Source organism: Dendropsophus ebraccatus, chromosome 1, assembly GCF_027789765.1.
Source record: "Dendropsophus ebraccatus isolate aDenEbr1 chromosome 1, aDenEbr1.pat, whole genome shotgun sequence".
NCBI lineage: Eukaryota > Metazoa > Chordata > Amphibia > Anura > Hylidae > Dendropsophus > Dendropsophus ebraccatus.
Genome location: NC_091454.1, coordinates 31,847,240 through 31,874,164, shown reverse-complemented (window position 1 = coordinate 31,874,164; position 26,925 = coordinate 31,847,240). Strand labels below are relative to the sequence as shown.

Genomic DNA, 26,925 nt, shown 5'->3' with positions numbered 1-26,925 from the left:
AGATCTGCAGCAGATTTGATGCTGTGTTCAGTTATTTAGATCTAATCTGTTGCGTATTTGCTGCGTATCGCAGCAGTAAATACGCTGCGTATACAGTGTGTGTGTTTATACCCTAAAGGTGGAGGACCTGGGGTCATTTTCACTATTGTCCTGTTTATCATCAAACAGTGCCCTTTAAAATCCCATTGCAGATGCCCTTCGACTCATCCGGATAATACCTTGAGTATCTCCTCCTGTGTGCTGTAATGGGGATGAGGACTTCGGTATTTCCCATCACGGTACTTGTGAGCTATGAAGTCTCGTCTGTGTTCTATGTTGTCGTCTGGGTGGAGAACCTCTGAGGGTGGCACACGTGCTGCCCAGAACCGGTTGGCTCGATCATTGCCCAGGATAATAAATAACTGCAAATGTTAACAATTGTTTGTAAAAAAAAAAAAATCCAATGAAGAACTCTAGTCTTATGAGCTCTCGACTACTGAAGCTAATTCTTAAGTTTAGATGTACTAAAAGTTACATTATGTCCTCGAATGTTTCCTATTCTTTTACATTACAGGATATTATTGGTCAGAAGAAAAACCTGGTACATTGCTCTGTTATGTGTATGCAGCACTGATGCTGATCTGAAGAGCCCCAGAGACTCAGTTTAGGACTTTACACTTCTAATATGTCTGTACTGACCAGCAAAGTTAGTATTAAAGTGTCACTGTCGTGTTGTTTTTTTTTTTTGCAGAAATGAATAGTACAAGCGATTTTAAGAAGCTTTGTAATTGGGTTTATTAGCCGAAAAATGCATTTTTATCATGAAAAAGCAGTTTGAAGCTCTCCCCCCTGTCCTTATGGTTCTCTATGGAGTGGGGAGAGGTGGAGGGAGATGAGGCACCGAAACAGGACAACAAAGAGTTAATTTACAGCTACATCACGGGGCTTTCTCCTCTGAAGTCAGCATTGACCTCTCTGACCTCTGAATACGGTTTTCACACAGATCCCGCTGTGTAATCCATTGTTCTCTGCTCTCTGCTGTTGACTAATTTCCCTCCTCCCCCCTCCCCTCTCCATAGGTTACACAGGACTCAACTGATGTAAAAGAGTCGAGATTTCCTTATAATGAGTATTGAATGAGAGGGGGGGGGGGGGGCTGGGGAAAGGCCTTTTCTCTGCTCTCTGCTGGCGACTAATCTTCCTCCTCCCCCTTCATAGAACAGACAGGGCCCGACTGATGTAAACTAGTCGAGATTTCCTGATAAGTTCCTGAGCAGTGGATGAGAGAGAGGAGGGAGGGGGGGACCTGGGGAAATGGGGAAAGTCTTTTTGAATGCCTAAAGCGGAAAGCAGCAACTGAGAATTGGGGGAAGGAGACAGAATAGATAATAACAAGTATGGAATGAATTGGTAATCTCCCTATGCACTGCAACATATGAAAAGTTATGTTTGAGTGGAATACCCCATTTAATACGAACTTGGTTAGTCAGTACTGACATATTGGAATTTCACTGCCCAACCCTGTGTTATCGGAGAGATAAGCCACCGCCAGAGCTGTCTGGCTGCAAATTACTGTATACCTCTCCTTCAGCCAAATGAGTTTCTGAAGATGTATGCCCACCTTTAAAGGGGTTATCCAGAGAAATTTTTTTCTTTCAAATCAACTGGTGTCAGAAAGTTATATAGATTTGTAATTTACTTCTATTGAAAAATCTCAAGTCTTCTCATACTTATTAGCTGCTGTATGTCCTGCAGGAAATGTTGTTTTAGGGACAGCATCAAATCTGCACCATCAAATTTGCTGCAGATCTGCTGTGCATCGGTCGTGTATGTTAGCACCCTTATTTTCAGTCTGACACAGTGCTCTCTGCTGACATCTCTGGCCGAGACAGGAACTGTCCACAGCAGGAGAGCTTTTCTATGGGGATTCATAGAAAACCGAGACAGAGTTCCTGTCTCGGCGAGAGGTGTCAGCAGAGAGCACTGTGTCTGACTGAAAATAAAACAACATTTCATGCAGGACATACAGCAGCTGATAAGTATGAGAAGACTTGAGATTTTTTAATAGAAGTAAATTACAAATCTATATCACTTTCTGATATCAGTTGATTTGAAAGAAAAAGATTTTCGCTGGACAACCCCTTTAAGTCTGACATGATAAAGCCATATAGCCTGTTAAGGCGAGTAGCACATTTGACTAGACAAAAAAGTGAGAATATGAAAAATGGTTCACAATGAATCCCTGCTTCTTCCTAGTGGTACTCATCACAACATAGAGACATCTCGCACCTGCACTATCTCATTGCTCCAGATGCTGGTGTCTAGTTTCAGACTCTGCACTTTGGAGATGTTTGTCCCCAGACTTCTGTGCTGACCTGCAGAACAAACACAAGATATGAGACCAGGAAGAAGGGTCTCCAGCTAGAATGACCAGACAAGTCTGGCTAAGACATGACGGGGAGAGAAATGCCAGAAACTTTATACAGTCATATTCATAATACTTGGAAAAAGAGATCACTGAACACCAGACAATTGTTATTAGACAATACTCCAAGGATTAGATTCAGCTGAGAGCACTTTGGGCAGCCATTGTCTATATATATGCAGCTTGTTCTGCTTTTCCAAAGGCCTCAGGATGCACAAATTTCCCAATTCTAAGCAAATCTTTAAACTTTTAAGAACTGAGGTTTGCAGAATGTTATTGCATACTACTGAGCGCTGGCACGGTCCTGCACTCACCTGCACACTGCTTGCATATGATAACACACAGGTTTATGGAGGCCCAGTCAGGGTTAAAGGCTTTGCAGTCGGCACAGGTCTTGTTAGCTTTGTTGGACCAAATCTTCTCAGCCACCTCATAGTCTGAGAGCGACTCGGATATACACTCCAGTAGGGCCTCCATCCACTCCTTCTTCTCCCTCTCCGATTCTGCTGTGAAACTGGAAGCAAATGAAAAGTGTAAATTATAAGGGCAATATTACACCGATGGATAATAGGCCGAATCGTTCTGTGTAATAGAGAGAAGGGTCAGCCGGTGAAATGATCATCAGCTCACCGTTTCTTAAAGTGTCACTGTTGTTTAATTTTTTTTCTGCAGAAATCAATAGTACAGACGATTATAAGAAACTTTGTAATTGGGTTTATTAGCCGAAAAATGCATTTTTATCATGAGATAGCTTCACGGTTTGAAGCTCTCTCCCCCCTGTCTTCATTTTTCTCTATGGAGAAGGGAGGGGTGGAGGAGGAGGCACCAAAACAGGACAACAAAGAGTTAATTTACAGCTACATCACTGGGCTATCTCCTTTTGACAGTCAGCACTGACCTCTTTGACCTCTGAATACCGCTTTTACACAGCTCCCGCTGTGTAATCCTTTGTTCTCTGCTCTCTCTTGCCGACTAATCTCCCTTCTCCCCCCCCCCCCCCCTCCATAGAACAGACAGGGCCCAACTGATGCAACAAGACATAATTTCCTGATAATGAGCAGTAAATGAGAAAGAGGAGGGGGGGGGGGCTGGGGAAAGGCTTTTTGAATGAAGATAATGGCATATTTGCCTAATAAACCCAATTACAAAGTTTCTTAAAATCGCCTGGACTATTGAGTTCTGCAAAAAATAAAAATACAAAAGTGACACTTTAAGGTCTAGACCTAAAATCATCGGGTGTGAGAAGCGCATTGCTATGTGTAATTGTAGTATAAAATAATAAAGTATTTACTTACCTTCCCACGTTCTCTGGTGTCCTTGGGCCTTCCCTGGTCTCTGCAGCTCTGCCCTCTGTTCCCCTCTGCACTGGCCGGCCGCTCAGCCAATCATTGGCCGAGAGGACTGTGCTTGGTGACTGGCTGAGCAGCCTCTCTAGAACAGAAGGACGAACTGCAGAGAAGGCCTGAGGACACCGGGGTAGGCTCAAGGACGCTGGGGAACGTGGTAAGGTAAGTAAATACTATTATTTTACACTAAAGGCAAGAGCTGCATGGACATCGCTAATGATGTCTGTGCAGCCCATGTTGCTGGATAGTCAACCTGTGTAATTGCTCAGTAAACAAGCATTGATCTGCTTTACACTTTATGATCGGACCGTGTAATAGGACCGTAATACAAACACTTAGTGTAAGGTAAGCCGGTAAAAGGTGTAAGGGGTTTTGTTTTTGGGTGAATAAGCGGGCGCCAGAGCAGTCTGATGGTGACTTATGACCCCCCCTCGTCCCACAATGAACACAAAAACGTTTGACTGTGCCAAACACTTGTGTGTGGGGAGGACAGGAAGGAGACCTGTTATTGATGGTGTATAGGCACCTTTATACACATGTAAGGCTAGGTTCACACTGCGTTTTCAGCATCCGTTTAACGGATCCGTTTTTTTTAACGGTCAAAAAAGTATCCGTTTTGATCCTTTTTTTTTTTTTTTTTTATAATGGAAGCCAATGGAAAAACGGATCAAAAACAAATGCACACAAATGCATCCGTTTTTTGCAATCCTTTTTTTGCAAAAAACGGATCCGTTAAACGGATGCTGAAAACGCAGTGTGAACCTAGCCTTACCCAATCACTTATTTGAGGGCCATTTCACGGGGTTTACTATCCATGCCCTTATTACCTGAATGTTTTGTGTGGTGTGATCAACTCAAAAGTCTTGTTGCGCCCATCTCGAATGGTGGAACCGTGCATTTCAATCACAAACATTCCAATGCCCATTTTGAAAAACTGCAAGACAATAATAATATAACAACTAAGGTTTCAATGATTTTTTATGACTGGAATTTTTTTTTTACAGATATCGAAGTAAAAAAGGTAACGGGAGAGATGGAAGTTTAGCGCATATCTCTTAATACATGACTTGGGGCTCACTTTGTCAGCAGTCCTGTCAGATTTGAGGGAAGCCCTTATCATCAGTCATATACAGCAGGGAGGAGAGGGGGAGGGAGGAGGTGTGCATGCAGGAGCTCAGCCAACCTCTATAACACTAAGCTTAGAAGGGAAACATTGTTTTATACTTTTGCAAACAGCCATGAGCTAAGTTATTATTATTTTTTTTTTTAATCTCCCTATCGGGTGTCTGACTATTTCTGAGCATGTTAGAGCTGACAGATTCCCATTAAATATAGCTACCATTTAATGGCAAAAATTAATTATTTAAAAAAACTTTTAAAGCAGGGTCTAATATCTCGCCTGCACTTACCTGCTCATTTTTATGGACCCATAATTCATCTGTTGTGAGCACTGCAAAGACTTTTGACTTATAGCCTTTCAGCTCTAAATAGCCTGCCCTGGAGAAGATGCAGTTGGAGCGAGGCCGCTGGTTAAACATACGCTGTTCTTTCACTCTGTTCTGTATGGTTGAGCACCATTCACTCCTTTGTGCTGTAGAAATACGAATACATACAAAAGTAAAATAATTTACTTGTAAGGGAATGACAGCAATGGTAATAAAATCCAGTTGGAGTCATTTTGCCGTTCTGTGGTGACCCCCGGATGATGTTGTAGCGGTGGGACGGCCGGTCACTTGCTAGATGGTAGTGTGACGCCACTACTGTGGTGGATGGCCGAGGTACAGCCGGACCTTAAGGGTTTTGTCACGTGACACCAGTGCCTAGTGGACACACAGGTGTGATGGCATGCCCGCTTTTAGAGAGTAAGCCCGGTTGTACCCTTTTCCCCTGTGGTCGGTGGCCTGTGGGGTTGCTGTAGAGTCCCTTGGAATAGTGTAGTCACAGGTGATATAGTCACAGATGGCCAGAGTGTAGTAACCCTCCCAAATAGTGGTAGGACCCGCCACCCACAGAAAGGGGAGATGTCCCAAGGTTGTGATGTAAGTGCTGTGTAGGTGGTGGTGAATAATCACAGACTCAGTTGCAAACGTTGACTTGGTTTACTACTTTTTAATGTGCAGCAGGTAATACAACGAATCTTGAGATACACTTGGTACAGTTCCAATAAATACACGTACATAGAACCACCAGATCTGTGTGATAAGTGCTGAGTAGGATGTAGTACAGTTGATAAGGTTGTACTGAGGTAGTAGAGAGGAGAGTGTCATGAAAGTCCAAACCCAAGTAGTAATGTGCTCTGCCGGGAGGTTGGAGTGCATAGAAGAATACTTGTAGAAGAAGAAGAAGAAACAACCTGTGCCTGTGTTTTGACCTTTCCTATAGTCTTCACACCACCTGATGCCCACTAGCTTTGGCGGAACTGTACCAATGGGTGACACAGGCCCCAGACCCTGCTACCTGGGATGAGCGAATGGTTAGGATCTCCTAAGTACACCCGCTCTGCGAGATGGAGTTCATAGACTTTACGTAACTTTGCTCCACCCGGATCAGTTCCTAGCTCTTGGGCTCTTTTGCGGATACTGTCCTGCACTGTAGTTACTCCTAGTCCTCGGCGTGGGTTCAGGTTATCTGTTGGCTAGTCTTCTCTTGAAGGGCTTAACAGTGCATCAAACAGCTTGTATGGTGCTTCAAGAAAGGTTTTTAAGAGCTGACTGTTCTGCATCCTATCCATGCAGGGTACTGGCTAAGAACTGCGACTGTAGAGGGAACCTGGCAGAGGGCCAGGGCCCAGGTAGAACCACGGTGGAGAGCTATCTGAGCTGTGTCCTTTCTCCACCAAAGCTTAGCTAAGACTCCTCCTTCACCCAAGGGACTAACTTCCTAACCAGCGTGTAAGATGCGCTGTGGTTGGGTGGAAAGAGTGCAACAGAAGAGGGGAAAGAAGAGAGGCGATAGGACAGAAGAAAAGAGAAATGCTACTGATTAACAGAATCTGGTACACACTCATACAAATAACCCTTGAGATACTTCAGCCGTGCAGCTTCCATACTTTAGTTAAACAATACAGTGACATCTAGTAGTCATCTCTAAAAACACTGTAGCTGCAATAAGACCACACAAAAGTACAGACTTTTACAAAGGGTGTAAATAGGAGCAACACCCGTAGTGGGACACCACAACTACAGACGGCCAAAAAAAAAACTGAAATGGCTTGGCTACTTGTTTAAGTATGTTCATATGGTGGAGATTTGTTGCCAGGGCCGTACTAACAGCTGCTGCTGCCTTAGGCACTAAACCTGAAGACGCCCCATCTTGGGGAGCATAGGGGAATGTGGTTTTGACCACATGCATTTCTCTACATGTAGAAACATTGGGGGAGATTTATCAAGCATGGTGTAAAGTGAAACTGGCTCAGTTGCCCCTAGCAACCAATCAGATTCCTTTTTTCATCCCTCACAGACTCTTTGGAAAATGAAAGGTGGAATCTGATTGGTTGCTAGGGGCAACTGAGACAGTTTCACTTTACACCATGTTTGATAAATCTCCCCCATCATCTGAATCACATTTTTCATGGTTTTTAACTGCTTAAAACATAAACTGTGACTGGGTAACACTGCCATACCAGACCTGGACAATACCACCATACCCCCACCCCCTCGAAAAGACACCAGATTTACTGGCAAGTCTGAAGAGCAGGTGGGAGATTGAAAAAAAAAAAAAGTTTCCTTCCTCCTGCTCCCTGGTGCTGCCCTAGGCTCCGGACCACAGGTGCTGCCTAGTGGTAAATACGGCCCTGACTGTATGTAATGCTGCAGGGGCGTTTTGGAAATTATTATTTCCCTTTAAAACTATGCATTCAAACGCCTGTTTTCTAAATAAATAAAATAGCCATATTGCTATTATAGTGGGGAATTCAGAAAATTGCTGTTTTAGGCCATGTTCAGACCTTGTAAGAGACCAGCCCGGTTATGGAACGGCCGGTCTCAGAAAAGATCATTCCGACCAGGCTGCAGTAATGGCTGGATGATCTTGAGCACCCACATGCACATGCGCAAACGTGCATCCATGCGCATCAGAACTCCCCACTGCACACTATGGAGCGCGCTCCATAGTGTGCACTGACAGGGTTTTCTGTGGCTACTATTCAATGAATAGCGGCTGCAGAAAACTGACATGTCAGTTTTCTACGATGCCACTAGGGATCCCGGCCGGAGTGTATACCATGTGCATACATTCCGGCCGGGATTCCCTCAGCCTGCAGCACAATGTAAACACTGCACTAATCAGGGCCGTTGCAACAATGGCCATGATTACTGTGGAACTTATGCTGTGTGAACATGGCCTTAGCGAGAGAGCCACACTAAATTGCTGGACTACTATTACAGGAGAGATGTTTTATAACATTGCAATACCTGTGAAAACCACCAGCCATGGGGGTGAGACCAACCTGGAATATATACCTCTCTCCAGGGGCCCTACAGCAGTCCTGTGGGTTACCTATATGACATATACATGCTTGGTTTTTGGGTATCTCACAAGACAAAAAGCGAAAATGACCCGCAATGTCCTACAATGGCAATACGCAAGAAAAACATAGTTAAAAATATTTTCTCTACAAAACAATGATGTAAAAAAGTAAAGGGCATTGTCCTCAGAAAACCACAATGCCTCACAATAGACACAAAGGAACAGTAATGGGGACTGTATCCTGGACTTCCATTTCCTATCTTACACCACAATTATCATTCAGATTTATAGGATCCCACCAAAATAAACAGAGGGCGTCTCTGAATAGCTGACAATATACTGTCACCTGCTGAAATTGTAGGGGAACTATTTTTCCTATAAAATCCAGAGACATCCTGCAATCTGGAACAGGAAATCCTATTGAGGAGCTATTAAAGATCAGGAAGCAGGAAGTAAGGACCACTGATGGAAGATTGCAGAAGACAGCTGCCTGACGCCTCCCTAAGGATTTAGACAAGTCCACCGCCATTTGTATTAGTTGTGTCTGAGGTTTTTCACCTGACCTAAAAGGGCTTATAAGAGATCTGCAAAATGCTCTAAATCTAAAGGCTTGGAACTAAGGAGACTTGAGACTCCGATGCCTTTTATACAGCTGGCTGGCAGTATATCCGTTTGGAGGGATATAAAAGGCAGTCGAAACACAATAACAATGCATACTCCTGGCAAACAATAGGATCAGACTGGCAACGCCCTGTCAGTTTCATGTTATGTACTGATGATAGCTTTGGTGTTATTGTCTATACATTTTTAAAACATCAGATTAGTCCCTTTAAAAGAACATAAACATAATAGGGGAATTTTTTCATTTGCTAAATTTTCACCCCTTACTTTTCTAGCTTTTCTTATGCCAATTTCAAGATATATTAAACTGCTGTGCGATGTATAAGGAATTTTGAACAATGCCCTTCAAAGTATTTTTTTTGTCTTGTAGATATTAAAGGGAACCAATCACGCAGAAAATCAATGTAAAGCTAAGGATACGTGCTGGTAGATCACCCAGCACACTTCCCAAATATGCCCCTGTAACCTCTGTGCCCCCCTCAATTAGACAGTATTCTTACTTTGTTCAGGTCACGCACCGTATGTAAATTTTTGGTAAGTAGTCAAGGTGGGCGTATGTAGTCAAGGTGGGCGTATGTAGTCACGGTCCGGGGGTGTATGTAGTCACGGTCCGGGGGCGTATGTAGTCACGGTCCGGGGCTGTAATCACGCCCAGAGGGGCGTGATTCGGAGGCTTGCGGTCCAGTGACGTCATCCGGCGGCTTGCGTTCCACGTCGCGGCCGCGCCGACGTCTTCGGGAACCCGCGCATGCGCAGTACGTCAGCGTCGTCTCCCACCGTACTGCGCATGACGGACATAGCCTCGAACTCACTTAGCGCCGGAGATCGTCGCTGGAGGCTGGGTTTCACCTGCTGGGCTCACCTCAATTCCTCTTTCTGCAGAAATTTGGTATTCCTCATCAGTTCTTTCTTCACTGCCACCAATGATTTACTTTGCAAACTCTCCCTGTCACCAATGATTTTATTTGCAGGTCTTCACTGCCACCAATGATTTTATTTGCAGGTCCCCACTGCCACCAATGATTTTATTTGCAGGTCCCCACTGACACCAGCGATTAACCCCCCCACTGCCACCAATGATAAGGGGGATTATCATTGGTGGCAGTGGGAGGGTTAATCGTTGGTGTCAGTGGGGACCTGCAAATAAAATCATTGGTGGCAGTGGGGACCTGCAAATAAAATCATTGATGGCAGTGGGAACCTGCAAATAAAATCATTGGTGGCAGTGAAGACCTGCAAATAAAATCATTGGTGGCAGTGAAGACCTGCAAATAAAATCATTGGTGACAGGGAGAGTTTGCAAAGTAAATCATTGGTGGCAGTGAAGAAAGAACTGATGAGGAATACCAAATTTCTGCAGAAAGAGGAATTGAGGTGAGCCCAGCAGGTGAAACCTAGCCTCCAGCGACGATCTCCGGCGCTAAGTGAGTTCGAGGCTATGTCCGTCATGCGCAGTACGGCGGGAGACGACGCTGACGTACTGCGCATGCGCGGGTTCCCGAAGACGTCGGCGCGGCCGTGCCGCGGAACGCGAGCCGCCGGATGACGTCACTGGACCGCAAGCCTCCGAATCACGCCCCTCTGGGCGTGATTACAGCCCCGGACTGTGACTACATACGCCCCCAGACCGTGACTACATACGCCCCCGGACCGTGACTACATACGCCCACCTTGACTACATACGCCCACCTTGACTACTTACCAGCGCGTGACCTGAACAAAGTAAGAATACTGCCTAATTGAGGGGGGCACAGAGGTTACAGGGGCATATTTGGGAAGTGTGCTGGGTGATCTACCAGCACGTATCCTTAGCTTTACATTGATTTTCTGCGTGATTGGTTCCCTTTAAGACCACCCACCCCTCGATGTGAGTTTGCACAACATGATGCGTAAAGGGGTACTTTGGAGATTTCGATATAAAAAAGACAACAACTACCAGAAAGTTATAAAGATTTGTAAATTACTTCTAGTTTAACAAAAACAAAATAATTCCAGTACTTATCAGCTGCTGTATGTTCTGCATGAAGTGGTGTATTCTTTTTTTAGACTGACACAATGATTTTTGCTGCCACCTCTGTCCATGACAGGAACTGTCCAGAGAAAGAGGTTTTCTATGAGGATTTGCTAATGATCTGGACAGTTTCTATGATGGACCGATGTGGCAGCAAAGAACACCGTGTCAGACTAAAAAGAATAAACCACTTCCTGCAGGACACACAACAGTTGATACGTACTGGAAGACTTGAGGTTTTTTTTTTTTAATAAAAGCAACTTACAAACCTGTATAACTATTAGGCATTAGTTGATTTAATTTTTTTCCCTCCGTAGTGCCCCTTAAGTCGTAACTAGAGATGAGCAAACCTGGAGCATGCTCGAGTCGATCCGAACCCGAACTTTCGGCATTTGATTAGCGGTGGCTGCTGAACTTAGATAAAGCCCTAAGGATATGTGAAAATCATGGATATAGTCATTGGCTGTATCCATGTTTTCCAGACAACCTTAGAGCTTTATCCAAGTTCAGCAGCCCCTGCTTATCAAATACCGAACGTTCGGGTTCGGATCGACTCGAACCCGAACCCGGTTCGCTCATCTCTAGTCGTAACCCCTTTTAAGGCTAAATCAAACATGATGGGCATGTCTCAAGAACGCTACAACTGCATAATGAATGTATGTGAAAGCCAGTATAAAATGGCACAAACATCATAGTAACCCTGTCAAACCCCGCTGCCTTTGACTATATCTACACTGTAAAATCTATTACATAAAAATATGAAAGCACACTGTTCTCATGTACCCAGAAGGCAAAGGATTCCATAGAAAAACTCAAAACAGGTCACAACCCCCCCCCCCCCCAAAAGAAGAATAAAACAGGACATACTGTAATGCAGTGTTCATCGCATATAGACTTATACCGCTCCAGATGAATATATTTAGAGTACAATATATCTGTATGGAATTTGCTGTAAATATTAAAGGTCCTCACTATGTTATCCTGCATGGAGGCAATAAGGTTAGCTTGGTGCCAGCCTTCCCTCCCATGCTAGGCTTCACAGCAGTGCGTAAAAAGAGGGAAGATGAGGTACATTGATTATTACTAGAGATGAGTTCAACTCGAGCATGCTCCTCCAGTCCAGTAGTTCAGTCTTTGCATTCTGGTGGCTAAGATGTTGGATACAACCTATGGCTCCCTAGGGCTGCATCCAACTTCTTCAGCCAGCGGTATTCAAATGCCGAACTATCGGCGCTTCTATTTCTTTTTATTGCACATTTTTTAATCATTGAAGTAATTCATATGATGCACTGGCCGATCTATACAAACCTTCACTCTCTGCCCGGAACACAAATATCCTATGTTTGGTGACTACTTCAAACTTGTTTTCCTTGGTGGAACGAGCCATTTCAATAGAGTTCAGGGGGATCACGCCTTTAGAATATATGTCCTGAAAAGTGACAAAGATGACACATGTTTACAGTTTACGGTCGTTACAATGGCATCGGGTTGCAATATTTGTAACATATAATGGGATATTCTGGGCTGTTGTAAATTGAAACATTCAAGATGCACTTTTTCTCTTCAGAACACACGACTGGCTGGAAGAAACAGCCAATCAGCATTGACATTTTACCTCTATTAGGTCTAAGCACATATGTTTGTAAGCTGTCATTTAGCATGGCTGTTCCGGATCATAAGCATTGCAACCACGCCATGACCCATTTCAGTCTATGGGCACCAGATGGGACACCAGATGCTAGAAATCCAGATGGTAGTACCTGGCGTCACCCTTCAGGACAGATCTAGATTGCTAGACATGTGTGAACCAGGTACAACATTTGTCAGGATGACCTGCTTCTAGAGGGAGGGCAATTCCATTTTATTTTTCTGGAAATTTTCTGGATACAGAAAGGGATGATCATCTTCCAGCATCTCTTATCCTGTTATGTGTACTGTTTAATCTGTATTAGTTTTGTGTGCCTCTTTAAAGTGTCACTGTCATATTTTTTTTTTTTTTTTTCTTTTTTTCAATAGTACAGGTGATTTTAGGAAACTTTGTAATTGGGTTTATTAGGCAAATATGCCATTATCTGCATTTAAAAAGACTTTCCCCAGGTACCCCTCCCTCTCTAATTCACTGCTCATTATCAGGAATAATAATAATAATAATAATAATAATAATAATAATAATAATAATACTTTTTATTTATATAGCGCCAACAGATTCCGCAGTACTTTTACAAATCTAGACTCTTTTACGTCAGTCGAACCCTGTGTATCCTATGGAGAGGGGAGGGGGCAGGAGGGAGATTTGTCGCCAGCAGAGTGAAGAACAAAGGATTACACAGTGGGAGCTGTATGAAAGCCGGTATTCAGAGGTCAGTGCTGTCAGTCAGTACTTCAGAGGAGATAGCCGGATGATGTAGCTGTAAATTAACTCTTTGTTGTCAAGTTTTGGTGCCCCATCTCCCTCAACCCCTCCCCTCTTCATAGAAAACCATGAAGACAGGGGGGAGAGCTTCAAACTGCTTTTTCATGATAAAAATGCATTTTCGGCTAATAAACCCAATTACAAAGTTTCTTAAAATCGCCTGGACTATTGATTTACAAAGAAATCGATGTCTGCCCGCACGTTTGTGAATATTTGGCCTTCATTATACATTAGTGACAGGAAAGGTTGACCAATGTTCAGAGACCACAACTGTAAAAGGAAGTATAGGAGTATAGATAAAAAAAAAGCATAAAGCAAAATCAAGCTTATAAGACAGCAAGCTATATAGCTGGTCAACTTCCAATTCCAAGTCTGCTATTTGTATCTTCTTTTAAATCTACACTTAGGTGCAATGTTTGACCTTAAAGTGACACTGTCACCCCCTTTTTGCATTATGACGTCCCTACACAGATGTAAAGGGTAAATTTAGCAGTTTTCATACCCTATTTTATATCATACGTCATGGTGCTTGTTTCAGTAAAAAGTGATCTTTTATCAACTGCGGATTGGGATACCTGGGCGGGGCTTCACGGCCGAAGCGCCACTTAGCCCCACCCCTCCGTGCCGTCACAGCGTGTAGGCCCCGCCCCTCTGCGGCCTTTGGTGTGGGGCATAGACCTTTAGGCCAGCCCTTCCAATGGCCACTGAGGGGTGGGGCCTATGTGCTGATGATGTCACAGAGGGCGGGCTAAGTGGCACTTCAGCAGTGAAGCCCCGCCCACGTACCCCCCTCCGCAGATGATAAAAGATCACTTTTTACTGGAACAAGCACCATGACATATGATATAAAATAAGGTATGAAAACTGCTAAATTTACCCTTTACACCTGTGTAGGGAAGTTATAATGCAAAAAGGGGGTGACAGTGTCACTTTAAGAAAGTTTATCAGTAGTGAAGTAGGACCCATGCACCCAGATTTGTATATAACATATAGATACTACTGGGCCATGCTGTTTCCTCTGTTTTTTAAGGAATCATACATACTGTACTTTTGTGTCATAAATTCAAAATCTGTGAGAAAATAAATTGTGATGTCTATTAGGGAACGCAATATCATTAAAGTTCCAAGCCAAGCTTCTAGGAGAAAGTATGGTGTCTTCATGATGCACCATACAGTGGGTCTGTAGTCAGCATAGTGACAGATAATCTTTAAAAGGGTCATCTGGTGTTAGAATTTTTTTTAATATAATGCTGCCTGTTGCCGCATCTCTGGTGTCCCCACTGACTGCAGCCACTGCCCCTTCTGAGATGAACTTGTCTTGTGAGTAACAGCCCGCTCAGTCAATCACTGTCCCATCTCAGTCAGTGATTGGCTGTGCGACCTGTCACTCCTGAGATAAGTAAGTTGGTCTCGGAAGTGGTGGTGGCTGCAGTCAGTGGAGCACATGGGAGATACTGCAACAGGACACAATGGCGAAATAAAGAGGTAAGCATATTATGTTTACTATATAAAAATTTGAACAACGGATAACCCCTTAAAGAATTTTAGTTAGCTCTGTCTTTTGTGGCCAATGGCCACCTGATGATGGCAGTAATACTGGTAAGATCATGTGGCCATTTACCCCTGCATATATGCATGTGGCAACTGCTAGAGGTAAGGACTAGTAACAATGAGCGACCTGTAAAGATTACCTGAGGTTATAGCCAGCTCCTTTGGATTTGCAACAAAAAAGAACAGAAAGTCGTCTGGTTACGGAAAGTTAAGTCATACACATTCCTTTGATTCTATTATGTGTCAATAAAATTAAAACTGAGAACTATATAAAGACATTTTATTGATCTGGCAATGCCCCATCCTTCTTCTTAATCTTGTGACTGTCTTTTAGTCAACTAACTGAAGCAGGAGCCTCCCCCCATCTGTCCTTCCTGAACTAGGGCACAACCCTACCTCTGGCTGACCCTCCGCAGCAGCAGCCAAAAACCGAGACCCTGTGGTCTCTGCAGGATCTCTAAGGGAAAGTACAGAACGTCGTGCAGACTGACACATGAGGGAAAGTTTATCTCCTGTTTACTTATAACATTATTTTTGTAACATTTTTTTAGGGCCCGTTAACACTACGGAATCCTCATGGATAACCTCCAGCGGATTCCATGCACTTGCCACCGGTGCTCCCTCTTGAAGATCTGCCCGTCCTATAGGGTCCATTCTATTCAGGCAGATTCCACCGGCCGCCCTAAAAAGAATTGACACATAAATTCTTTGGGTGGACAGCAGAATCTGCCTGAACATAGAATGAAGCCTATGGGATGGGCAGATCTTTAAGCAGGGGTAACCTCCGCTGGAGGTTATTCACGAGGATTCCGTAGTGTGAACAGGCCCTCAGGCTAGAAAATTCCGCTGCAAGTATGTAATCCTATTCAGAATGACAGTAACTGATCCGCAACGGATTTCACGCTACGAGTTCACAGCGAAATGCGCTGCAAATCCCTTACTGTCATTCTGAATAGGATTACATACTCACAGCATACTTTTATCCCGGTGAATACATTACAAATCCACGCTCCAGCTTGCTTCAAGGGCTCCTGGCATTCTACTCAGCCAATCATTGCACTGCCCCGCCGCAGCCACTGATTGGCTGAGCAGGACACCAGTATCTGGGAGCCACAGAAGCAAGCCGGAGCGCGGACTGGTAATGTATAAACCGGGCCGCGGTGGGTTAAGGGGGGCAGTGTTTATCCTATATAGAGCAAATAGCACATATTGTACATTTAATTCTATGTACCATGAATAATTTGATTTTGTATATTCGCTCCATTCCAAAACATGAGGGTCCTCCATTGTTTTGCCACTTTTAGCAACTACATAACAGTGTGGTCTGTTTTGTACTGTTTCATTTTGAACCAATATAAAAAGATTTTTTTTTTATTTACTTAACATTTGCACTATTAATAAATATAGAAAATTAAAAAAAATTCTCATTGTTTCTTTTTGATTCTTTGAAAACAACAAGGTTTTTGACTTTTGGCGTTTGCCTCACTTTTGGGCCAAAACATAATATACTTCCCAGTAGGGACCGATTTTATAGTTAGATTGAAATGACGCCTGAATGCTTCCATGTTAGTAGTGCCGGCTTGAGGATTTCTCTATAGAGAAGTGATGATTCAATTTGTTTCTGCATTGCTTCCCAAAAAACACTTTAAATGAATTTAAAGCATCCAGCTGTCATCCTAATCATACTATAACATCAGTCCCTCCAGGGTAGTATATTAGATGGAAGTGAACCATTTATGAGCGTAATGCTATTTTGGCCATATGAAAAGAAATTTATCAGAAGTTAGAAGAAGACGTTATGCCATCTGGGCACTCGGGAGAAAGAAAAATGTGGTTAGATGAAGGTTTGTCTAAAAAACTTGTTTCCTTCAGGTAGAAAGAATCGAAAGTTGCAGCGTTATACTTTCTACAGCTAATAGTGGTTACAGAGAAGTCATCTTCTATAAATATCTCCCAATTCAGTTTAATAATGAGGAATTACATCCCATCTAATAACATGGTTGCAAAGTTGTGGCTTACAGGGAAAAATACTGGTAAAATTACTCTTCACTAGAATTGAACAACGTGAACATCCGACGGTTCTGACCCTAGCTAGATGATCAGCGCATCAGCGCGCGCCCGCATCACAGTTTCCCCCTGCACACTATGAAGCAAGCGGCCGGAGCTGCTTGCTTCATAGTGTGAACTGACAGGGTTTCCTACGGCCGCAATTCATTGAATTGCGGCCGCAGAAAACTGACATGTCAGTTATTTGCAGGGCCGCACGGGATCCCGGCCGGAGTGTATACGATGTGTATACGTTCTGGCCGGGATCCCATTGAAACTAAGGCATTGTTCCACCCTGCAAAAACTACGGCCGTTGTTGCCATCTCCAACAACGGCCATAGTTTTACGTAGTGTGAACATAGCCTAACACTGCTTGTATGGAAGTTGCACACTTGTATTAATCTATTCCCACAATACTACTACTCCCACTATTCATTTCAAATCTTCACAAGCAGAGCAAATTTTAAAAGGGTTGGCCATTGTAAAGTAAAATTGCTCAGTCTATAGTATTAGTAAGTGTACTTACTGCATATACTGACAGCAGCTCCCTGTGTACCTCAGAGCTAAAATCAGACTCCACTCTGTGGTGCCCTGCTCTGTGGTGATTCTGTCCATAATATGGCTGACATGGAGGAGCCTGTGACCATGCCCTACCCCTCAGTGTCCACCACCACCTGTATATGCCTATGAAAGACACTGGGGGGGGGGGGGGGGCGGGGCATGGTCACATGCTCCTCCATGTCGGCCATCTTATGGACAGACTCACCACAAAGTAGGACAGCGTAGCCTGGAGAAGGGGAGTCTAAAATTAGCTCTATGAGGTACACAAGGAGTTGCTGTCAGCAAGTGCAGTGAGTACGATTACTAATACTGTACACTGAACAATTTTAATATAAAGTAGCAAACCCCTTTAAGGTGGGCTAACATCAGATGAATGAATACAAGTTGAGTTCTCCAGTACCCAAATACAATATAACAACTATATAAACAGGCCAACTATGTTCGGCTTTAAGACAGCTTTAAGTTTTTAATACTCATGTTTGTGTAAAAGAACCGTAGAAGTAAAAAGATTGCCCAAACCTGACATGGCGTATGAACTATGTACTTACCTTGTCACTACTGAAATACATTAAATTCTTGCAGTCAAATCTTACAAATCTCCTTTGGAAGACATAGTTCCTGCAAAAGTATAAGCAGAATCATTACAGTGAGGTAAGAGGTGTATACAACAAATAGTATGGATAACTAAAGCCCCTATTACACATGGCGATTTCCAGGAGCAAAGGAGAACCAACCTGTTTCCATCTCGCTACCGATGCTGTTACACGTGGTAAGTGCGGGGGAGATATTAAAAGACAACGATCAGCCGACATTGTGCATGACAGCTGATCGCTGCCTTCTATTACAAAAAACGATTATTGGCCATACTGGCCAGTAATTGCCCAAATACGGCCAATAATCACTTCATGTAATAGGGCCTTAATACTTAGTGAGAACATTCTGTAATATGACTTCCAGTGCACCCACTTGACAGCAAAAAGAAGCTCTTTAACCCCTACAGTGTGGTCACCAATACATAAAGTCATTAAAAGGAGCCGTTTCATCTGCAGGTTTAAGAGAGTCAACTGCAGGATCAACATTTAGAAGGAGAACTCAGGCAAATTCAGGGTGGAGGGAACTTAATAAAAAAGCTATACTTACCCATCCCCATTTCCTCGCTGTGCAGCGTCACTGCTCATGAACCCCAGCAAAAGTGGAGATCTGCCTAAATATATCACCACTTAGTGGCACCAGTAAGTAAAGGCCATGTCTCTGCTAGACACCAATGCACATATCCCTATTTCCATAGATGGACTCTACAGGATGCAGGAAGCCAACAAGACAAAAATCTCTGAAAACCGGATAAAGAACCCAATGAAAAACACTTACCCTTGTGGGGACAGCTTATCCAGCCATCCACTGAGTACTGGCCGTGACTTGTCGTGGATGGATGTGAAGCTGGCATATGGTGATATGGTCAAGTCATCCAGGATTTCATCTTTGTACAAGTCTGAGGGGAGACTAAACCTGTTGTTATCGGCAGGAGAGTCCAAAGTGGAGTAACCTTCTTGCTCATTGTGAACAATTTGTGCGATTCGCTGAGTTTTTCCCTCTTCATCATCACTCTTCCTCTCCTTAGCCGCTTCACCGATATTCCTGTAATGAAATAACTTCATAATACACACTGGGTTCTCAGCCAATGATCTGGAATTACTAAAAATGTTTTCTCCCTTCCGCATCAAACCCTTAAAGTTCAGTTTAGACTTTGCGATAAAATAAAATGTCCATGGCCGTCAGTACTCTAATCTGCAGAGTATTTAGGTCCAAACAGTATGAGACTCCAACACAATACCAGTGGTACCACAAGCACAGCTATAGTAACAAGCTCCCTATCATCTTCTTAATAAGAACCATTTCAGACTTTGTAATTTGAATTAAGATATATGGCTCCAACAACCCCCCCAGAGAAATAATACACCATACTAAAAAAAGCTTATCAAGCATTCTAGTGGTGTTACTACTGCCAAATGTGGATGAAAGTTCTTTTTGTCCAGAAGTTTCTATGGTCAGAAGATGTAGAAAAGTAATATTTTGAGTCCCTGACACTTTGAAAAAAGTTTGGATCAGATGAAGTATTTAGACTCCCACCAATTGTTACTTAGAGCTGGGAGAAGCGCTCAGTGATATGCTTCACTCCCTGGCTCGCTGTATTCTCTGGAGACTGTCTCATGCAGTCTGAACAGAAGTGGTAGAGCAGGGGTGTCAAACTCCAGCCACTACTACGATTCCCATCATGCCTTGACGAATTTGGAGAGAGGGAAGGAGTGAGGAGGGAGATTAGTCGCCAGCAGAGAGCAGATAACAAAGGATTACACAGTGGGAGCTGTGTGAAAGTCGGTATTCAGAGGTCAGAGAGGTCAGTGCTGACATCAGAGGAGATAGCCAGGTGATGTAGCTGTAAATTAACTCTTTGTTGTCCTGTTTTGCTGCCTCATGTCTCTCCACCCCTCCCCTCTCCACAGAAAACCATGAAGGGGGGAGAGCTTCAAACTGCTTTTTCATGATAAAAATGCATTTTTCGGCTAATAAACCCAATTACAAAGTTTCTTAAAATCACCTGTACTATTGATTTCTGCAAAAAAAAATAAAAAATTTAAACGACAGTGACACTTTAACTTTTGCAGGAAGTTGACATACTTGGTTGATATGTAATGTTCTACAAACTCTATACTTCCTATTTTAGCTGATTCATTTGCTTTGATGGTATGAGGGTGCTAGGGTTGATGCTGCAGACCCGTCTTGTTCCTTCTTTCATATGACATGCTGTCTAATAAGATATTATATTTTTCTTATGACTGGTACAAGGCCTAAAATACATCAGTGACAACAAAAACAAGTCTGCTCCTCGTGCCATTTAAATTCTAGTTCTGGGCTAATATAGTAAATGCAGTCACTCTTACCTGACATGATTTCTGTCCTCTCCTGGGGTAAACATAGGCATTGTAGAACATGATCGGATCTTTCCATTTTTGGAATCCTGTATAAACACAATAAGGGAACATACCCTTAGGGAGACGTTCTAAATACCACGTCCATTGTTAAGGGCCTAAAATGCTCCTTCCGCCGATAATCGGCTCGTGTAAAAGTTACAGCCAGATCCTTGGCTGATTGCATTTTAGAGCAGGCTTTAAAATGTATCCATGCTATCAGTTTCCACATGACAAAAGCAGTGCATACTTACCATCAGTGCTTCTGTGTGATCGGCATCCCGCTCTCTGGCTCTCCTGTCCTGCTCTGTGCTGCTGTGTCTTTAGGCCACCATTATCTCCAGAATGATTAACAGCCAGGGGAGGCAGGAGCATTGTCCTTAAAATACAGCAGAACAGGAGAGCCAGAGATCAGGATTCCCGATCATACAGGAGCACTGATGGTAAGTATGCGCTGCTTGTGTGGTATCTGGAAACTGAAAGCTCGGATATCATTTTCCATGGCCGTACAAACAATACAAGGTTCGTTCCAGTGGCCCGACCGCTCGATTGTGCTGTGTAAAGGCACTGCAAATGGGCGCCAATCTCACTGATTGGTGCTCGTTTGCCTCCTTGCATAACCCCATGTTGGGCAGTGTAAAAGGATGCTTCATTAGAGTGAACTTCTATTGATGAGGGTTCTTTTCATTGTACTGGGCTAAGCCCCACCTGGCGCTGTGCATGTATAATAAAAAAAAGTCATTTTAATGGGCAACATATCAGAGCACAATATGAACACAGGTCTAATGACCCAAAGTGACAGCTATCAGTTTGAATCATCACCTCCATAATCTGCTACTATGAGATGTACACATTAGACAATCAGACCGGCATGATTAGCAGTAGGGTAGTGCTGTAGTACAGAGTCTTTGGCTACGGTGAGGAGGATAAATTATTATGCAATATGACTTTTGACTATGGTTGGAAAGCTGGAAACATAAATGTAAATGAAGCATTCTACCAAACATACTTCTTACTGTATATAACACTGGACTGCTGACTAGACTCCTGATAATTCTTACCTTTGAGTCTTGGGTATGCGGGAGGCGGTTGAAGAGAGTTTCACAGTATGGGTTAATTGCTTCGGCAGATACTAAGAAGAAGCAGATTTCAATAAGTGGGGATGATACAACGTCTACAATGAGGTCTACAGTATTGTGTGCCGTTATGGATGACATCTGTAATTACACATTGGTCTATAATTACATGCAGGATATCATTACAAATACGATTAAATAGGATTAGGAATGACATGTAATTACAGATGCAAAAGTATGGTGTTTCATAAGGAAGCGTCAAATGGTGATATATTTTCAATTCAAATCTGACCTTTGTGATGTTAGAGAGTTTGTTTAGTTTAGAAGACGCATTTTATAAATGATATTAGAGAATAAGGCTTTTGGGTTTTTTTCATTACCTGATCTCCATCCCTTAGGGCCTTAAGAGTTAAAGTGGTACTCAGGAGAATTTTTTTCTGGGGTCAGAAAGTTATATAGATTTGTAAATGCCTTCTATTTGGAAAACTTAAATTCCTGACATGGCCAGAGATGGCAGCAGAGAGTACCATGTTAAACTGGAAAGCATACAGCAACTGATAAGTACTGGAAAGTTTCAGTTTTCTAAACAGAAAGCATTTACACATCTGTATAACTTTTTTCCACAAGTTGAATTTTTTTTCCTACTGGAGTACTGTGTGAACATTGGCCGTTGTTTGACCCAGATGTCTGAGATGTTCACCCGTCCAATACTGAAGTATCGGCCAGATGAACATCACTTTATTTTAATTGGAATGCGGGCAAATTTGGGTGTGCCCGCACTCCAATTTGCCATAGACCACAGTGTAAAGTGCAGCTGGGAGACATACTTTACATTGTGTGCACAGGCTGTTCACTGAATAGCGGCCACACAAAATAGACCTGTCAGTTATTGTGTGCAACTGCAGAGAATCACGGCCATAATGGGGGAGATTTATCAAACATGGTGAAACTGGCTCAGTTGTCCCTACCAACCAATCAGATTCCACCTTTCAGTCTGTGAGGAATGAAAGGTGGAATCTGATTGGTTGCTAGGGGCAACTAAGCCAGTTTCACTTTACACCATGTTTGATAAATCTCCACCATAGTATATACAGTGTGTATACACTACGGCAGTGGTTCCATAAGCTGCAATGTACTTGGTCGCTGTCATTAACAACGGCCGTTGTTTAATGCAAAAATACAATTAACATGGCCTAATGGTGTGTGAGTGTGTGTGTGTTGGTAGAATAGAGAGCAGTTACAAAGAGCGTCTTAAACTTATTTTTTTTATACACCATACTAATAAAGTTATATAGCTTTGTAAATATAACTTATTTTTTAGTGTATCTATTTCTGTGTAATATGCTTTAAATGTTGTCTGGCAGCAGAGAACCATGTCTGATAGCTTGATTTAGTCAGAGTAAGAGTATTTTATAAGTTTTTAGTTTTTCAGTTTTTAGTTTTTCAGTTTTTATAAGTTTATAAGTTTTTTAAGTTTATAAGAGTATTTTAGAAGCTTTCTTAATGGCTCATAAATGGGGGTCTACAGCAGGGGGCTTTCCTCTAAAATGTTTCTATATACTAATAAGTCAGCGGCACACAAGCAATTTCTATGCGCATTTCTCAGCTTATATTACGGGAGCAAATTCCACCCTGACTGCAGGTCTAATGACCCAAAGCTATAGCCCCATAGGGATCTCTGATGCTGCCAGTTTGGGTCATTAGACCTGAGCCATAATACAGACACACAAAATGCACCCATACTGCGCTAGTGTGAAACTGGTCGTAAGGCACACTTATGTTCTCGGAAAGATGATTGCTCTTTTACTCTTACCATGCTTTTCTTTTTTTTAACTTTAATGTGAAATATCAAAAGTTTTTTTTTTTTTTAAATGACAGTGCCCATTTATCCTTCCTATGGTCAGTCCCCAGTCATTGGCAGCTTCCATACAAGCTTTGAACTTGCTTCTTGGCAATCTTGTCTAGTTAGTCAAACACATACTGTAAAAGTGAACACATTTATCATTGCATATCTTGACAGATTTGACAGTCAGGACTCTTCTCCTCTATTGGTGGTAACCCATGTTTATTGGTAGCCAAAGCAGAATCTTTAACCCCTACATGACGCTTGCCATAGCGCTATGGCACGACCGCCTGTCACCAGATGGCCTATGTTGTACCGCTATGGCAATGGTATTAACTGAGTATTTTAATTTCTAAAGAAACATTTGTAAATTGTATTCTGAACATTTCCTTTAAGGTTTTTAGTAAAGAACTACCCTATATACCCTTTCAAATTCATAAGGGTCCAGATACAAGGAGATATTTACTCTAGTCTTCACACACACTTGTTCTGGGCATCACACATTTAATACAATACTGGAAATAGGTTGTTGTGGTTTCATGTAAATGTTGCAGATAAATGCAGCATTGGTAAAGAACACGCACGATCCGATCCTTACACAATGAACTGTTTATATAGCAAATAAGAATTTCTTACCAAAAGTAGACAGGGGCCTTTCAGGAACAGCAGGCGAATCCACGTCAGCCGAACCTGAGGAACTTTTGGAAGAAAATAAATTTGTTAGTTTCATACGAACCAAACTGAGTATCTTCTGCAATCTCAAACCTATGTGGACTAATATTAAACGTCTAGTCCAGGGGGTAGGGAACTTTGGCTCTCCAGTTGTTGCAAAACTACAACTCCCATCATGTCTGGACAGCCTAAGCTTTAGCTTTGGCTGTCCAGGCATGATGGGAGTTGTAGTTTTGCAACAGCTGAAGAGCCAAGGTTCTCTGCTCCTGATCCAGTCTCATGAGGATATCCTCGTTCTAAACAGAAGCCAGTTTCTTTCACCCCAATAATACCTTGTGCATCCATAGTGCTCTGCAATTTACCGAACACTGCATTCAAGATAGTGATCCGTGCCGCAACTGTGGGTCCACGCTAGGATCTGTCCGTTTAATTTTTCTAGACAGCTCACGGCCCCCTACACATGTGCGGATGTGTACACTGAAATACGTGGTCCTATGCATTGCGGACAGAACTAGGGACGTGTAAATGAGGCCTAAACATAGACCTCTGTATACCAGTAACATAAGAAACGGGCCTATGCTGCGCCACGTTTTTTGGTCCTATATGTTTAGTCACAAAAATACTTTTCGTTCGCTCAGAAAACAGACATCTTTTTCTCATATAAGGGCCATTAAATAAAAGAATATGAGCATAACCAGAAAAATCGGCCTTTATTGTATAGTAAAATGGCAAAATAATGGCTGCATTTTGGATGTGTAAACATAGCGTCAGATACTTCACACTTAGGAAAGAGCATCGCTGACCGACCAAATGAATTACATATATAAAATACTATGTGAGGGCATGGTTTATACAATGTTGTGCAGAGGATGAGTGAGCAGTTGCCCATAGCAACCAGTCAGATTTTAGCGTTCATTTTTAAAATGGCCTCTTTTTAAAAATGAAAGCTGAAATCTGATTGGTTGCAACAGGCAACTGCTCACTGTTCCTCTGCAAAAGATTTAATAAACATCCTTAATAGTTTTGGCTCAGAATACTGTGTGAGGACCATAGCTGCATGCTGACACACCATCTTTTATGCCTCACGTTGAGCTGTAAATGGCTGAAAAGCAGACCAGGAGCAAAAATAAAACAAAAAAAAGTGAATATAGCAGCTGAAAATAAGAATCAAAATAATGCAGAGAATAGTTGGAACAAGGCATTTTTTTGTTCGGGTGTATTTTGTCCAATTTTTTATTCTAAAATGCAACTCGATGGAAAAACGCATCAAGACTGGCATCTCATAAAATCCCACCCTCAGGGTGCGGACACACAGGATTTACGTAGAGGTGCACATCTCTACATAAATCCAGGAACTCCTCCGTCAGTGACATCTTGTTTCAACAACAACTTATTGTTCAGATTATCGTTAAATCGTTCAAATCTAAACGATAATCGTTCGGTTGAAATGCAGTTAATGATTATCGACCGAACGAGAAATCGTTGATGACTTTATAAGACCTGGACCTATTTTTATCGTTGCTTGTTCGCAAATCGTTCGCATTGAATAAGAAGTCGTTCGGTCATTCGCAGTAGATACGAACGCAATAGCGAAGAAATAGCGAAGAAAAAACAATCGCAAATACAATCATAAGTAACGATTATCGTTCCATGGAAATGAGTGAACGTTTTCAGGTCTTTCGCAATAGTGGTCGTTTAATGATCTCAATCGTCCGGTGGAATAGGGCCCTTACCCCAGTGTGCTAAACACAATGCATATAGAGGCCACACCCCCTATTTCTCTGGTGTAAGTGGTGGAGACAATAAAAATTTGCACACTCTTTCCCTAACATGGGTGTTGGTGCAAAAATGTTACCATCTGCGCCACCTGCGCAGCTTGATATACCCCCCCTCCCCCGTAATTTGTTACGTAAGTATTTTCACCAAAATCAAATATTATGAGCACCGCAAGCTGTAGCCAAATTGGCTATGTTCACATTTTTTCCTGTTCCCGTCTTTTTACCATTCATTTAATTATTTAAAGTGACACTGTCACCCCCTTTGTGCATTCTCACATCTCTACACAAGTGTAAAGGGTAAATTTAGCGTTTTTCATACCTTATTTCATATCATACGTCATGGTGTTTGTTCAAGTAAAAAAGTGTCCTTTTATCAACTGCAGATTGTATTAAGTGGGCGTTGCACCACTCAGCCCCACCCACAGCGGCACTGTTGGCCCCACCCCCTTGATGTCCATTGGTTGGCCGACGTAAAGGGGGTGGGGTCTCGGCCTTTTGGCCAGTCTGTTCCAATGGCGGGTGAGGGGGGCGTGACCAACTGTGGTGTTGTGGGCGGGGCTAAGTGGCGCTAATGCCGCGAGGCCCTGCCCACTTAACACAATCTGCAGTTGATAAAAGATGACTTTTTACTTGAACAAGCACCATGACGTATGATATCAAATAAGGTATGAAAACCGCTAAATTTACCCTTTACACCTGTGTAGAGAAGTCAGAATGCAAAAAGGAGGTGACAGTGTCACTTTAAGCCTCACAATAGTTATTTCATGTCACTTTCTATTTTTATTTTTATCTGCTTAACAGTAATTTTTGGGGGACAAAAAAATAAAAACAAACTATCCAAAAAACAAGGCCACAAGAGGTTGAAAACAAGGACATTTCACTTTATTTTACAGCTGTAAGATTACAGACATAAAACTTTACTAAAAGGGAATTATCGACTGGTTTCAATGACACTTTGTAATATAAAAGGCTGTTTTAGGGGCATTTTATGAGACCTAAACAGGAGATTTATAATACCTATTTTACCTATTTAAAAATGACTGTGTATGAACGTAGAGATGTGATGTATGCAACGTATTAGAGTGTAACAGCACAAATAATAAAAAAGCAGCCACGATATTGCCGGTAAGAATATGTATTGTTTTATTGCTCAGTATTGACCACACACAC

General features: G+C 42.6%; 1 protein-coding gene across 4 annotated transcripts in view; it reads right to left on the bottom strand.

The window, feature by feature from the left end:
- ARAP3 (ArfGAP with RhoGAP domain, ankyrin repeat and PH domain 3) overlaps nt 1–26,925 on the bottom strand; it is a 120,710-nt gene that overhangs the window by 32,779 nt on the left and 61,006 nt on the right. For all 4 annotated transcript variants that reach the window (XM_069969194.1, XM_069969197.1, XM_069969195.1 and 1 more), the window contains exons 3-13: nt 23,942–24,003; nt 21,448–21,518; nt 20,360–20,436; nt 18,789–19,055; nt 17,969–18,038; nt 12,158–12,278; nt 5,160–5,341; nt 4,578–4,684; nt 2,719–2,918; nt 2,269–2,354; nt 219–401 (exon numbers count right to left, since the gene is read on the bottom strand). In XM_069969194.1, the coding sequence (XP_069825295.1) occupies nt 219–401; nt 2,269–2,354; nt 2,719–2,918; nt 4,578–4,684; nt 5,160–5,341; nt 12,158–12,278; nt 17,969–18,038; nt 18,789–19,055; nt 20,360–20,436; nt 21,448–21,518; nt 23,942–24,003 (1,426 nt within the window). The remainder of the gene's footprint in view (nt 1–218; nt 402–2,268; nt 2,355–2,718; nt 2,919–4,577; nt 4,685–5,159; nt 5,342–12,157; nt 12,279–17,968; nt 18,039–18,788; nt 19,056–20,359; nt 20,437–21,447; nt 21,519–23,941; nt 24,004–26,925) is intronic.